Raw genomic sequence first — 12,839 nt, 5'->3', positions numbered from 1 at the left:
AGTTATCCAGCTGTAAGCTGGTATGCATTATCTAGAGCAGCAAGCACTGCCGTAACATTAAACATTAGAGAGAATGCCTTAAATTAATTTAGGGGAGGAGACAGATTGAAACATAAAGAAATGCTATTCATTTTATGGACAGCTGATTTCCACCCCCAGTTATGCATGCAGTTATAGCAACCACATCACACCACAGTCTCTCCCATCATGAGAAATAAGACTCTGTACATTCTGGCCTTATCTCCTCACACTCCCTGATAGAGTCTGAAGTGCTCCATGAAGACAAGCAGAGAAGTACTGATCATTGTGGCAACTGGCCATGGATCTAAAGTGATACAGTTTCACAGCACATGTGAGATCTATTGCTTTGCTCAGAGAGAAGGTAAGGACTTGTCGTGAAGCAGATCAGCATTAATTCAAGCATGCCTCAATTCATGCACAACAGACCTAATGCAACAGAAGAAGTCCTCTTCTATAATTGTCCCTAGACAATTTCTTTCCTTCAAATCATTGCTCAATGAAATTTCTGTCCAAATTTCTAACAAAGTAAGAAACAACTTAAAATAGATGCTGAAGCCCAGGAGGTTTCTAACTAACATTAATTCCAGCATATTTTAAAGAAGGAGCACAGCTTTTCAGTGCATATGTACAATCAGGCTAGCAGCAGGTGAGGGCCAAGCTCTAAAAACATATACAGTAACACTAGCACTATGCGCCAAATGATGGGTATGCTCAGGACACATAAGACATCCCCTTCTTTGTCAGCTCTAGGAAGAGCTCCCCAAAATTTCCAGTGCAGCACTTCAGAAAACTCCCAACATGTAAATAAAGCCATCTTGTTACCAGTCACAAGCTTACTTCTGTGTACTATTATAGATCTTCAAATCTCACCCAGTGGCTCTCCACATTGCAAACGATGAGTTGAGAGCACATACACGTCAAATTTAAAGAGTGAAGAGTTAACCTTGCACTTTTCCCCACTTTTTTTTTTAAGAAAAAAAGCTTAAAACTTGTTCTGATAGAATGCCAAGCATGTAGTGTTATTAACACCATCTGGCAACAGGACAATGAACATAAAGAGTTCTAGTGAGGAATCCACGGTACCATATGAGATGGGTTGATAACAGATAAATTCTCTTTTTGGTCTGATTTCTAGTCATCGCTATCCTAGTGGTAGATCCTCAAATAGAATATAGAATTGGAACACACACAAATGTAGGAACAAGAGGGGAAGCTTAAAGTCTTTTAAAAACTATGCCAGCTGTTGAGCTTAGTGGGCAAACACACTGCCTCTTCTGTATTGGCTACAGCTGTTTGCCATGTTCAAATACAAGCAGATAATAAATCTTAAACAGAGCCACTAGAGTGCTTGAAGATCACAGGTTGGCTTGGTAGGCTCAGTGACCTTCAATAGGCCAGAAATGTTCTTTCTAAACATCCTATGCTGTATGTGCTAATCTCTGCGGCCTAATATTTATCAAAGTAATTATTATTGCTCTTTTTACATTATTTGCAGTGTTAAACTTGGCCCAACAAGCAAGATGCCAGAGGCCACGTGGTAAAGGATTTTACAAGAACTGACTCACCACCATTTTGCTGTAGTGACTATTAGGATGAAATTACATGTCTGAACAAAAAAACCAGCCTCTCCAGTTACAAGGGAAACTGACACCCAAGACCTTTTGAAGTAGGTGCAGGTTCATGGGAATGCTGTTTTCCCCACACTCCCAGCATTTCTGTGATAGCTTGCAGCAAGACAGAGCTACTGCTCCCAGCATGTCCATTGGGAGTTCCCAGTTAAGGCAGGTGCACTGCTTTTGCTAGGCTGCCTGTCACGCATTGGAGAATCCATTGTGATTCAGGCATAGACTCTTACCGAAGTCCCTAGAAAGAAGCAGTGAAGTACAGGAAGACATTTGCTCTTCTAGCACTGTCTGCACCTAGAGAGGAGGCTCAGCTTTCTGCATCCATGGGGAGAGAGGCAAAGCACAAAATCCCTAGGTGTGAGCTAGTTAAACTTGCTCATTGCTGTTCTGCTGCATAGCCAGGATGATGTATATAGAGACAGGATCATAAATACAGAGAAAAAGAAGAAAGGAATGAGGATGCTAAAGTTGTGAGCCTGTGAAAAAAGCTGTGGATTTTCCTTTGGAATTCTTTCCAAAATCCCCCTTGTTTAACCTCAAAAAAGCTCCTGTTGACAGAATCCTCACATTTATTAAGGTCTCTCTGGATGGAGGCTCTGCCCTTCCTCATCAAGCACTTCCCTTAGTTTATGTTCACCTTTGCTGACAGTGCAGATATGTCATCACCCAGGTTGATGAATGCATTGAACAACACAGGCAAGACAACAGGTATCTCTGTGCTGTGATCCAAATGCTCTAGAGCATCCCTAGAAATAATTTCCAGCTCTTCAGGTCCAGCACATCGATCCTTCTCCTGTACCAGTCACCTACCCCTGGAGCACATACACAACCCTCATCTGTTCAGTCTGCCATGTACAGACCAGGCTTGTACGGGGGAGGACATGTTCTTTTCAGATTTAACTACATCTGGGAGACTTGAATTCAGCTTTCCATTTATGGTCAGAAGCCCTTTTGCGATTTACTTAGATCTTCCAGTCTTAAAGGGTACTGGCAGCATGCTGCTGTATTGATTCAGGACTGACTTAATGCACGTTGAGTACTTCCCCTGATCTCATGGGTCAGCATATCCCACGTACAAGACCTAACATGCTCAGGTCCCAGGACACCTATGTGACTAGCCTCTTGTGAGAAATGCATCAATAACAAAACTGAATTCCTGCTTCCTCAAACACGTGCCTTTGACTGTCTGGAAGGAGATTTTTTATGCCCTGAGTAGCCTCTAAAGTTACTCCAAACAGAAGAGAGGCACAGTGCATATTTTATCAATAGTGTTATGACAGCCTTCTGAAGACTGTTCACAACATAGCATTTGCTCCATGAGGAATAGCACATGGCATGTTACATCTCAGGGAAAGTAACTATTTTCAAAAATGCTACCCATTCAAGTCTACAGAATTCTGAAAGATAAGAAGAGGGGTTTCTCCCTGTCTACCATATTTCTGAGGCAGAGGCATGATACAGAGGCCAAAACCCCATGCAGGGGCTGATGCTCCTGGCACAGTGCTAGGTGATGCCTAAAAAAGCAAAGCAAAAACATGGTGTACATTTGAACTTCCAGGCAGGGCACAGACCTGGGCCACTTCTAGGCCTCTAAGAAATCAAGGCACTGATGTAACATATGCTTACCTCAACTTTCAAACCATTGTCCTAACTCAAGGGCCTAGCCTGCCCCAACTCTCCTTCACTACCCATTCTAGAGCACAGAAAACACAGTTCCTGATCTGGAAATGACAGGAATGTTTTTGCCAACACACACCCCTCAAGGTAGGCATGCACCTCAGATAATGCTTTTTACTTCCCCTCTCACAGAATACCTGCTCCTGCCCCCCCCCCCCCCCCCGCATTTTTGTTAATGTAGTTCCAAATTAGTTTGAGACTTGAACTGACGTTAATTTCAGTACTGTTCAAGTAAACTGATTTTTATATTCTAGCCTGTATCATGCTAGACACCTGGTACTCAAAAAATTGTGAGTTGGCATTAGAGGCTCCCTTCAAAGCCAAGCAGAAAGTTAAGAAGGGCAACAGATGCAGTCTATTGTCTCATTCTTGTAGCCAGTATTCTTTATCATACCTTAAAAGGATACAGTTCTTTGTGTGACAACTTGGCTGACAGCGTATCTCCATCTGAGCGATGATCCAAAATTGGATCTTCCTCCAAGGGTGAGTTTTAGATGCACTCTGTGATCCAGCACACAGGTGTCTATGGTATAGACTGTCTTGATTTGGCATCTGATTGCAAATGTTTCATGTAGTCCAAGGGCTTGGTTTAATTGTTTCTGAGAGGCAGAGATACCTGGAAGAGCTGTGTCAACACGCGCAGTTGTCAGAAGAAAGTGGAAAGGCAGTAACCCTTCCAGCTCACAGGGTACGGCTGGGGTAGGGCCTTATGACTTTAAGGGGATTTTAAAGGGAAAAAAGATACCACGTTTTTCCCCGACATAGCCATGTCCATGAATTGAGGGCACCTTTCCTCCTCTCAGGTAAGGGATTACCACAGAAAACAAACAGACCCCTCTCTAGCATTTGACATCCAGTGGAGGCTGATGGGAGTAAATACTCAGGTGGAATCTAACTTCTCTTCCCCTAGCATTCACTGAGAAAAATGGATGACGGAACAGCCTGGATGTTATGGGCACTACCACTCTGGCCTGACACTGTCTCAACTATTCACTTCTGTTCAAATGCAGCATCTCCAGCCACTGGTCCTCTGGGGAACTCTCTCTCAAGCATGAAGTACCTCCTACACCTGATCCAAGCAATGATGCTTCTTTGCAGACTCGGTAAGGCAGCACAGGCCTGCTTCTGTGACGGGCCATATGTTATTGCAGCAGCTATTGCAGCAGCTACAGACTGATGCTAGGGAAAAAATAAGAATTGAAAGCTTGCATAAGAAAGCAGCAGAAACACCATACTTAAAACACACTTGGATAGACAGTCTAGCCCTTGCAGGGGAATATTGAGGATTTATACTGCTGTTCCAAGAGAGAACAGAGTTCTTTCAGCTGTTAGACAGCTCAGATGTAAATCAGCACATGGGGTTGCAGCTTCATGAGGAACCCCAGTGACAGTAATGTTATCTTGCATTGTTTCTTCTTTCCTCTTCTTTTTGCCTCCAATCCTACCTCATCCATTTCTTGCTAGGATGTGGTTATCCAGGCAGTATCAGCAATGCCAGTATCTTCTTAGCAGGTTACTTTTTTTCCTCTGGTCCACCAACTTCTCAGGATCTTTAGAAATCAGGATCTTCTTAGCTATCTCTACTTGTTTTCATGCATGCATACATGCATGATAGCAGCCAGGCCAGGATCTCACTCCGTGCATAGTCCAGGATACAGTATGCCAGATATGAAGATCACAGAGAACTTCCTTCATACATCTGAATTTACTCTGGGACATCCAATCCCCAAACAGGTTGCGGATAAGGCAAAGATGCAACACCGTTCCTGTGGCTTTGGGTGCACACCCACCCAAGCTAAGACGCACACCGCACAGCACACCAGCAACTGGATTCCCAGGACAGACACTTATGAATATCAGCACAGGCCAATAGATGTGTTTGGCTGCGAGATGACAGCTTCTTATAAACATGCATTCATTCCCAACATGCTCTACCTTAGCCTCCGATCAAGCCTTTCCTCACCTTGGCATAAAGGTTGCTTTCTTTCAATCAACATAACCATAAATCTGGGAAGACAGTATTTTTGAGGGACACTATCAGCAGAAGAAACTTCAAGCCTGATTAAACCCAGTTCTACCCACAAGACACCATGGAATCAGATAGACCATTCAATAGTTTATTGAAATCATCAACTTCAAGGCTTTTTTTCTTTTTTTTTTTTTTTAATTAAACATCATCTGAGAACCAACTGTATCACAACTGTGAGCCCACAGAGCTTTCAGGGAGGAAGAATAAGTTTTGAATGAGCATGTTAGTTATTTCAGACATCACACGTTTCTATTCAGGTGTAAGCTTAGCTTCTCAAATTGAAATAATAGGGTCTTATTTCATATCAACATTTGCTTTTGCCTAATCCTCTACTAACTCAAGGAGCATACAGCACACACAAAAACTTTAGGCTCCTATTTCAAACTAGTCCTTACATCTGGTTTCCAGAGCTGATCAAGAGTTCAGGTACATCCGTAAACAAGCAATAATTGACAAAAAGCTGTTTTGTTTTCTGTCTCTCCTAAACTGCATTCTGCTGGTGTATGCAGATTCCCCCTCCCTGGGATTAACCCATGTTAAATACAGTCAGAAGGACTTCACCAGATTAGTTAAGCTAAATGGATACTCATATACCATTCTTTTGTTCATCAGACAGCACAGCCAACAAACAAACATAACAAACAAAGCAGTAAGCATTTTGAGGCCAACCAAACTGCCATCCAAAAGTCTTCTTTAGAAGTAGTAGATACATAATAGAACTCACCTGGGAAATATAAACTGAATCTTTAAAAACTCTCCAAAGAGATGCCTTCCCACATGCCTGAATATAGTGGAATATAACCTGACCTCACCGAGGTTTATGGGAAGACTTTCTCTATTTCTACCAGCATTAGGACAAGATGACTGGAAACCAAATACCCAGATCTCAAAACACTAAAAATCTTCAGGGAGATATCAAGCTGCTTCTGCTGGCTCAATCGAATGTATATTCAGAACACTTGCTATATCATTATACTCAATTAAACTCCAGTTTTGAAAGTGCCTTTAGCATCTTTGAGAGCTCCTCATGTTTGCTTTGTAATAACATACGGAGCAGATATAACAGCTTATCAGCTGCACCAAACACCAATTTGGCAAAAGGGTGTCTTGCAGTTGCAAGGGTACACAACTTTACTGTCCCTTACTTTAGCTAAGCCATTCAGTATTGCCACTAAACCATCCTATTCATTATGGCTGATCTGGAAAAGGAAATAGAATAAGCTCCTGTCCTAAACATAGGAAGAAAGAAATCGAAGCACTGTAAACTTCATAGTTAAAATCACAAATACTCATCACTGCTGTATAAAGAGCAAGAACTTACTGGGATTAATTTGTGTTTCTGAGAAATTACTCAACTAGAATGAATAGATTTACACAAATGAGAAATAAAATCACCCAGCCCCTCTATAAAATACTGAAAACTTCCAAACAATATAGTCTACATGTCATTTCCTGTGTCAGAAATGCTATTTAAGAAAAGAAAAATAGGAACACTTGCATGAAAAAAGGATCTTTGTATCCAACAGCCTCATCTTCCCCCACTGATTAATCTTTCCTGAGGGCCCAAAACAGGAGCTGCCAATAGAAAAGGAAAGCATACAATCAACTTAACTGGACACAAGAGTGACTTTTACCTCATAATGAGAAAAAGAGGACCTGCTGTACAAATCCAAGAAATGCACAACTGATGTGCACAAAGATGTATGTTGACTGTGTCAAATCATCATAAATTAAAAACATATGGATCCATACTCCAGAAAAGTTTACAGGCTGCACAGCCAACAAGTAGGAAATGGATGCAGATAATATGAGGAAAATACGTGGACAATACAGTCGCATAATGCCAAGATAAGGAGTTCAAACAGTCCAAACTCCTACAAGAATACCACCATTAACCACCTCCCTACATGACAGAAAAGGAAGGACACTACCAAAAATAGCAGTTAAAGGTTCACAGGCATCCTAGTGTCTCATTTTGACCATGGGTACAAAAAAGGATCAGAGAAGCAACAAAGGAAGGAAGGAAGCTACAGAAAGACGTAGCTTTGCAGCCCTTCTCCAACAGAGGGGAGACCAAGAAGTCTGAATATGACTGAGGAAAAAAAGGCCATAAGCAAATTGATCAACTGTTTTTAAGTGAACTAACACAATGTTATGTTTTGGCCATCCCTACTACGTACACAGATGACAGCCTTGACATTGCCAAGCTGAGCAATACACACTCCAGCTCCCACTGTTCATCTTTTCATCTTCCCACATGACAGCACAAACCATCTATATTCAATAGTGAGGTCCAGAGCAATATTGTAGATATCAACACATGTGCTGGCACATGAAAAGCCTCCATGGCATTTACTGTTGACTACCTAAGCATCTTCAGAAACATGGTTTTACATGCCAAAGCACAGTTCTGTTTCAAAGCAGCTGTAATAACCATGTGAACTGCCATGCAATTAAAGCTCACATGTGCAATTTTTTCTTACCAGTCATTATTCTCTGGGCTTCATATGGTTCCATATAGCCAGTGTTCTCCCCTTTTCCCATTTTGTTCAACTCACTTTTGGCATCAAACGGATCTGAGTAGTCATCAGCTATCAATACCTGAAAGACAGGAAAGTAACTGTTACTAGAATCTCCAGTCAGATGTGCAAACTAGAAGGCAATAACACCCTACCAGCAAAAAAAAAAAAGTTTCACACAGCTGCATCCCATGCCATCTTCAAAGTACAGTCTGAGTTCAGAGGACAAATACACCATTGCCACAAATCAGTTACTAAATGGTGCTGAAATAGAAGTGTGCTCCTGTTCATACCAGAAACCTCACAAAGGCAGACTCCATGTCAAAAGATTTCTGACTAGCACAAAATATGGAATAATTGGGATCAACAAATTAGAAAGGTCCAATCAGCACATTCAACCTGGTGCAATTCTTATCAGAGGAGTTTGCTAATATTCAGCAAAAAAAGCACACTTTCACTTGCATTTACTTCACCCCCTCTGCTTTTTAGGTTTATCAGCTGCAACTGAAAAATATTGCTAAAAATTTTTCAAAGAAATACTCAAAGGCTATTCTTTTCACTGCATTACTAAGAAGCTTTGTAATTTTAGTTCTCAGTTGAAAAGGAACAAGACACAAAACAAGCTTCTTGTTTAAACTTAGTTCCTTGAACACATCTGTGCCAATCTTCCTCTCAAAGGAACATTATATTTACCTGTATTTTGTGAACTAGGACAAAAGGCAACAAAAATAAATTATCTGCCAGAAGAACACGTTTTCTTCCTCTATTAGAAAAGCAGAAAAACCTGAAGGTTAGAAAATCTCACCCCTCACTTTACATTACCACACTCCTCTGACCCCTGCAAAATCATTGTATGCTGTGTAAGTCCCATTGGTTATATAGGGTTTTTAATCAGCTGATTAAAGTAACAGGGATCATTCCTCCCTGTTACTGAAGGGGTAGAGTTAATCTTGGTTTCTAGAATCTGACAAGGGTACCAGGGCAAAGAAAAAAATCCTCATATGAGAATTACTGCAGAGCACAGGTGTAATGTAGGACAAGCAAGAGTCTGAAGCAGAGATAGTAGAGACAGGCCTCAGCATCAGAATCCCCATAGAATTATAAAATAATTCAGGTGAGAAAGAACCCCAGGAAATCACCCTGTCCAAACCATCACTCAAAGCAGGGCAAGCCCAAAGGCTTCTGCTCTGAAGGCCTACTCTCGTTAAGTAGGATTTTTCAACCAAGACTCTTCCTGTCCCACCAGTTACTTTACATCTTTAAGACCAGCACCAGTAAGGCTGACAGCATACTGTTATTCCAACAGCTTCAATCTTTTCAACAAAGCACCAGGAGTACATTGCCAGCTATAAGACTGAAGCTGCATCTGCTTCTGTCTCCTGCTGCCAGCATACCCTACTAGACAGAGAAAAAACAGCACACACAAGAATTTCCAGATCAAACACATGCACAAATGCCATGGAGTAAACGAACTCTGTATTACAAAAGGCAGAGATCTCCTTTAAGGTTAGGGAACAAAACATCTAACACACTTCAGAGTCACTACTCAGGCCCTGCAACACTGCCACACTGCAATTTTATGCTACTTATTTTGCTTACCAAAAAAAAAAAAAAACCAAACCAAAACAAAAAAAAAACAGTCAATCAAAAAAACCTAACCACATTCCTCAGCTCCTCAGCATAAGCTCCCAACCCTGGACTACCGATCACTCGCAAGCACATCCCAAAGAAGGGTCATTTTAGAAGTTGTATTTGTTGCCATTGAGCACACAGATATGAGTGTCAGAGCAAGACTTAGCTGTCCTACAGTCACAGGTTAACAGCTGGGATACCAAAGTATCTGGGATTGATGTTTTAATTATAAATTAATTGTGTTTTCCTTGACTCAAAGTTTAAAGTGCCTGGAAGTTTCTGTTTGACCAGAAACCATCAGACTGATATGGATAATAGAAGGAGGAAAAAATAATTCTTTCTGTCACTTAATGTCCAAAATTACTGCCTCATTATTGCAAAAAACAGTTAACCCAAAGGAAAAAAGTACCCTCCCCCATGTCTGGCAACATATGCTCAAGCAATTGAAGTGACCGCAGCTGCACACACTTAAGACAAAGACAACAACATGTATCATGCAGCAGTAATTTCTCCTCGTTACAAGGACAGGTTTATCTCCTGAAGTGCTGCAGTTGAAATGCCATCCATTTAGTCTTCTGATGCAATCCTGTCAAGAGCTGCTGGATGGTAGCATGGGCTCTGTGCTGCTTTCCTATTACAAATATTGACAAGTAATACTTACCGATCCTTAGCATAACTGTACTAAAGCATGAAACAGAAAGCAGTCTAACACAGTTATTTGATATTTCTTCTTCTCCATTTGCCAAAAATATACAAGGAGGAAATCTATACACATAAAATGCTGTCAAACAAGATAAAAGTCAAGACTGATTTGCTTTAAGCATAACAGTAACGTATTCAAGAGCTTACTGTACCGAACATGAACAGAAGAACTAAAGCAACTAACTGGTTATTCAGAACAGATCTAACAAAGCAAAAGCTGCTTTCTAACAAGGAAATTTAGGAAAAAAAAAAAAAGTAAGGAGGTCCAAACCCACATTATTTCATTACTGTAGTTATTACTATTATCATATTTATTATCTGTAAATCTGTACCAGATCAGATTGAGGCTGGAAATATATCTACTACAGTAACCCCTGGAGTGAAAACCTCCCTAGCTTGGACAGTGGGCGTAAACTCCTCCCCTTCAGATGCATAATAGTGTCACAAGCACTATGAGATTCTATACAGCTCACCATAACTATGTTTTCAGTCAGGTCACCTATCAAATTTGTCACATTGGGCAAACTGGCTCCCGTAAATGACACCCACCCCCCAAAAAAAACCCCAAACAAACAAACTAAAAAAAGCAAACAAAAACCCCCAAACAAGTCCCAAACCTGCTTTTCAGCGCTTAGGCAGGCAGAAAGAACAGTCTGCTTCACCTTCTTGGAGCTGTATATCTGTATTTCCTTATTAAAATTAGCTTTAGAGCTCTGAGCTGTCAGTGGGCTTCCCAGGTGACTTTTACTTACTGTTTCCATATATATTAAAATTTACTAATTCTCAGCCTAGATATAGCAGCTGGCCAGTGCCAACATTTGATTTCTTCTACACTTGCTAACAGCTATAAATTCTCCACTTCTAGGAAGTCTCAAGTTTTTCTACTTCTTTCAAAAAGAAGCCTTCATTCAAAAAGGCTTGAAAACCTCAAATGAATATACTTGTTAGTTCTATTAGAACATACCTACTGTAAATGTCTAAACTCCTTTTCACAATCCCGTTACAAAAGATTATTTCTTCTGTTCTCAGAGATCCCAGCCAGAGAAAGGGTTCCTACTCTGCAAGTCTTTGTGCCATCTCCCCAGAAATTACTTTTACCTTAGCAAGCTCATCTTGCAAGCCTTTGACAAATGCAAAACCATAGCTCTAGCTAAAAAGTCAGTTAGCAGATACAATGATCGAATAAACCCACCAACTCCAACCCTCCTCTGAAAATCAAATACAACTTGAGATTCTGATTTACTCCTCTAATATATATTAAATAAGGTGCACGCTTCACCGTTGATTCATAGTCTTTGTTCTTCTACAGTCTTAAAAAATACCATTTAAGACCTACGTATATAATTGTATTAAATACAAGTTTAAATGAGGATTTGCATATGCAAAAGCATGGTTTGCATATGCAGCCACAGGAAGAACATACCTAAATGCGTAATTTTGCAGATATCTCTGTCTGACTAAAAAACACTTTTTAAAGGGAACAAACAAAAGAAAAACCAATGAGAACTTACCACACTGAAATAAACTGAGTCTTTAGCAAAAATCCCTCTTTGAACTGAAAGGAAATACAAAAGATCTATCCTTGAAACAGCAGCTTCAGCACAGAACTGTTCGTTATTTGACTGGTTTAGTGGCTATCATGATTAAGGACACGCTGTTCTGGAAGAATCCAAGTGGAATTATGGTAAATAACATGAAGCAAAAAACCGAAAGACCTCTCCTGCCAGCCAAACCTTTGGGAGACTTATTATGGGAGACTATTTTGGAAAGGGATTTATTATTAAATATTATAAATACCTTATTAATATACACTTCAATTTAAAAAAAGGTAGACCACATAGTCTTCTCTTGGCTTTTGTGACTGGCAATTAAGTCCATCAATATCACAGACAAGAACATGTGACTGTCAGCAGAGATACAGAAAACAAGAGCACTTAGAAACTGCAAATTTGTCAGAGAACGCTATGATTAACACATTTAACAGAATGTAATGAAAATTCCTCGTCCTCTCTGAGAATTTATAGTCACAAAAGACCAGTCACTAGCTACAGCAGAATTCACTCTATATTAAGTGGTTTTTTGCTTTGTTTTGAATTTTTTTTTTACAACAACCATGTGAAATTTTTGACAAATACCAAATTTCTCTCCTTGTCCTCAAGTGATCTCCAGGTCTCACATTCCAAACACACCCTAGGCAGATGTTTTCTTAAAAATAATATTTTCATTTAATACTCAGACAACTACACATCAGAAAGGTCTCTGATGATGAAGCCTGGACAAAGCTTAGCCTGCATACAGAAGGACTGTGAAGTTTGGTCTGGATTTGTTTTCCAAATGAATAAAGACTTGCACTTATGCTTTCTTCCATGAAACACTGAATTCAAGAACCTGTTGAGTAATCCTCCCCATAGCCTCAGTATCACCTTTTTTCAAAATAAAATTCACAGCCTTGGAAAACCTGCAAATACAGTGATCTGTACATGGTTGAATTCCTAAAACGGTCAGCAGAAGGATCAGGAAGAGTAAAAGAAGGATTTTTAATATCTTGCTAGTGAGTCAGAAATTTAGGTCATGCTTCTAGAGGACTTCTCTACAGATGGAGCTGTGTATAGAGCCTTTTCTTCTGCTCCTAAA

At 40.3% G+C, this 12,839-nt stretch overlaps 1 protein-coding gene across 3 annotated transcripts in view; it reads right to left on the bottom strand.

Moving 5' to 3' along the window:
• Positions 1-12,839, bottom strand: part of SHB (SH2 domain containing adaptor protein B) — a 138,071-nt gene that overhangs the window by 110,384 nt on the left and 14,848 nt on the right. For all 3 annotated transcript variants that reach the window (XM_087741678.1, XM_087741677.1, XM_087741676.1), the window contains exon 2: positions 7,836-7,953. In XM_087741678.1, coding sequence (XP_087597804.1) covers positions 7,836-7,953 — 118 coding nt within the window. The remainder of the gene's footprint in view (positions 1-7,835; positions 7,954-12,839) is intronic.

This window comes from Nipponia nippon, unplaced genomic scaffold, assembly GCF_047370975.1.
Source record: "Nipponia nippon isolate SJK-2023a ecotype South Korea unplaced genomic scaffold, ASM4737097v1 scaffold_8, whole genome shotgun sequence".
Lineage (NCBI taxonomy): Eukaryota > Metazoa > Chordata > Aves > Pelecaniformes > Threskiornithidae > Nipponia > Nipponia nippon.
This window is presented reverse-complemented; position numbering and strand designations above follow the sequence as displayed.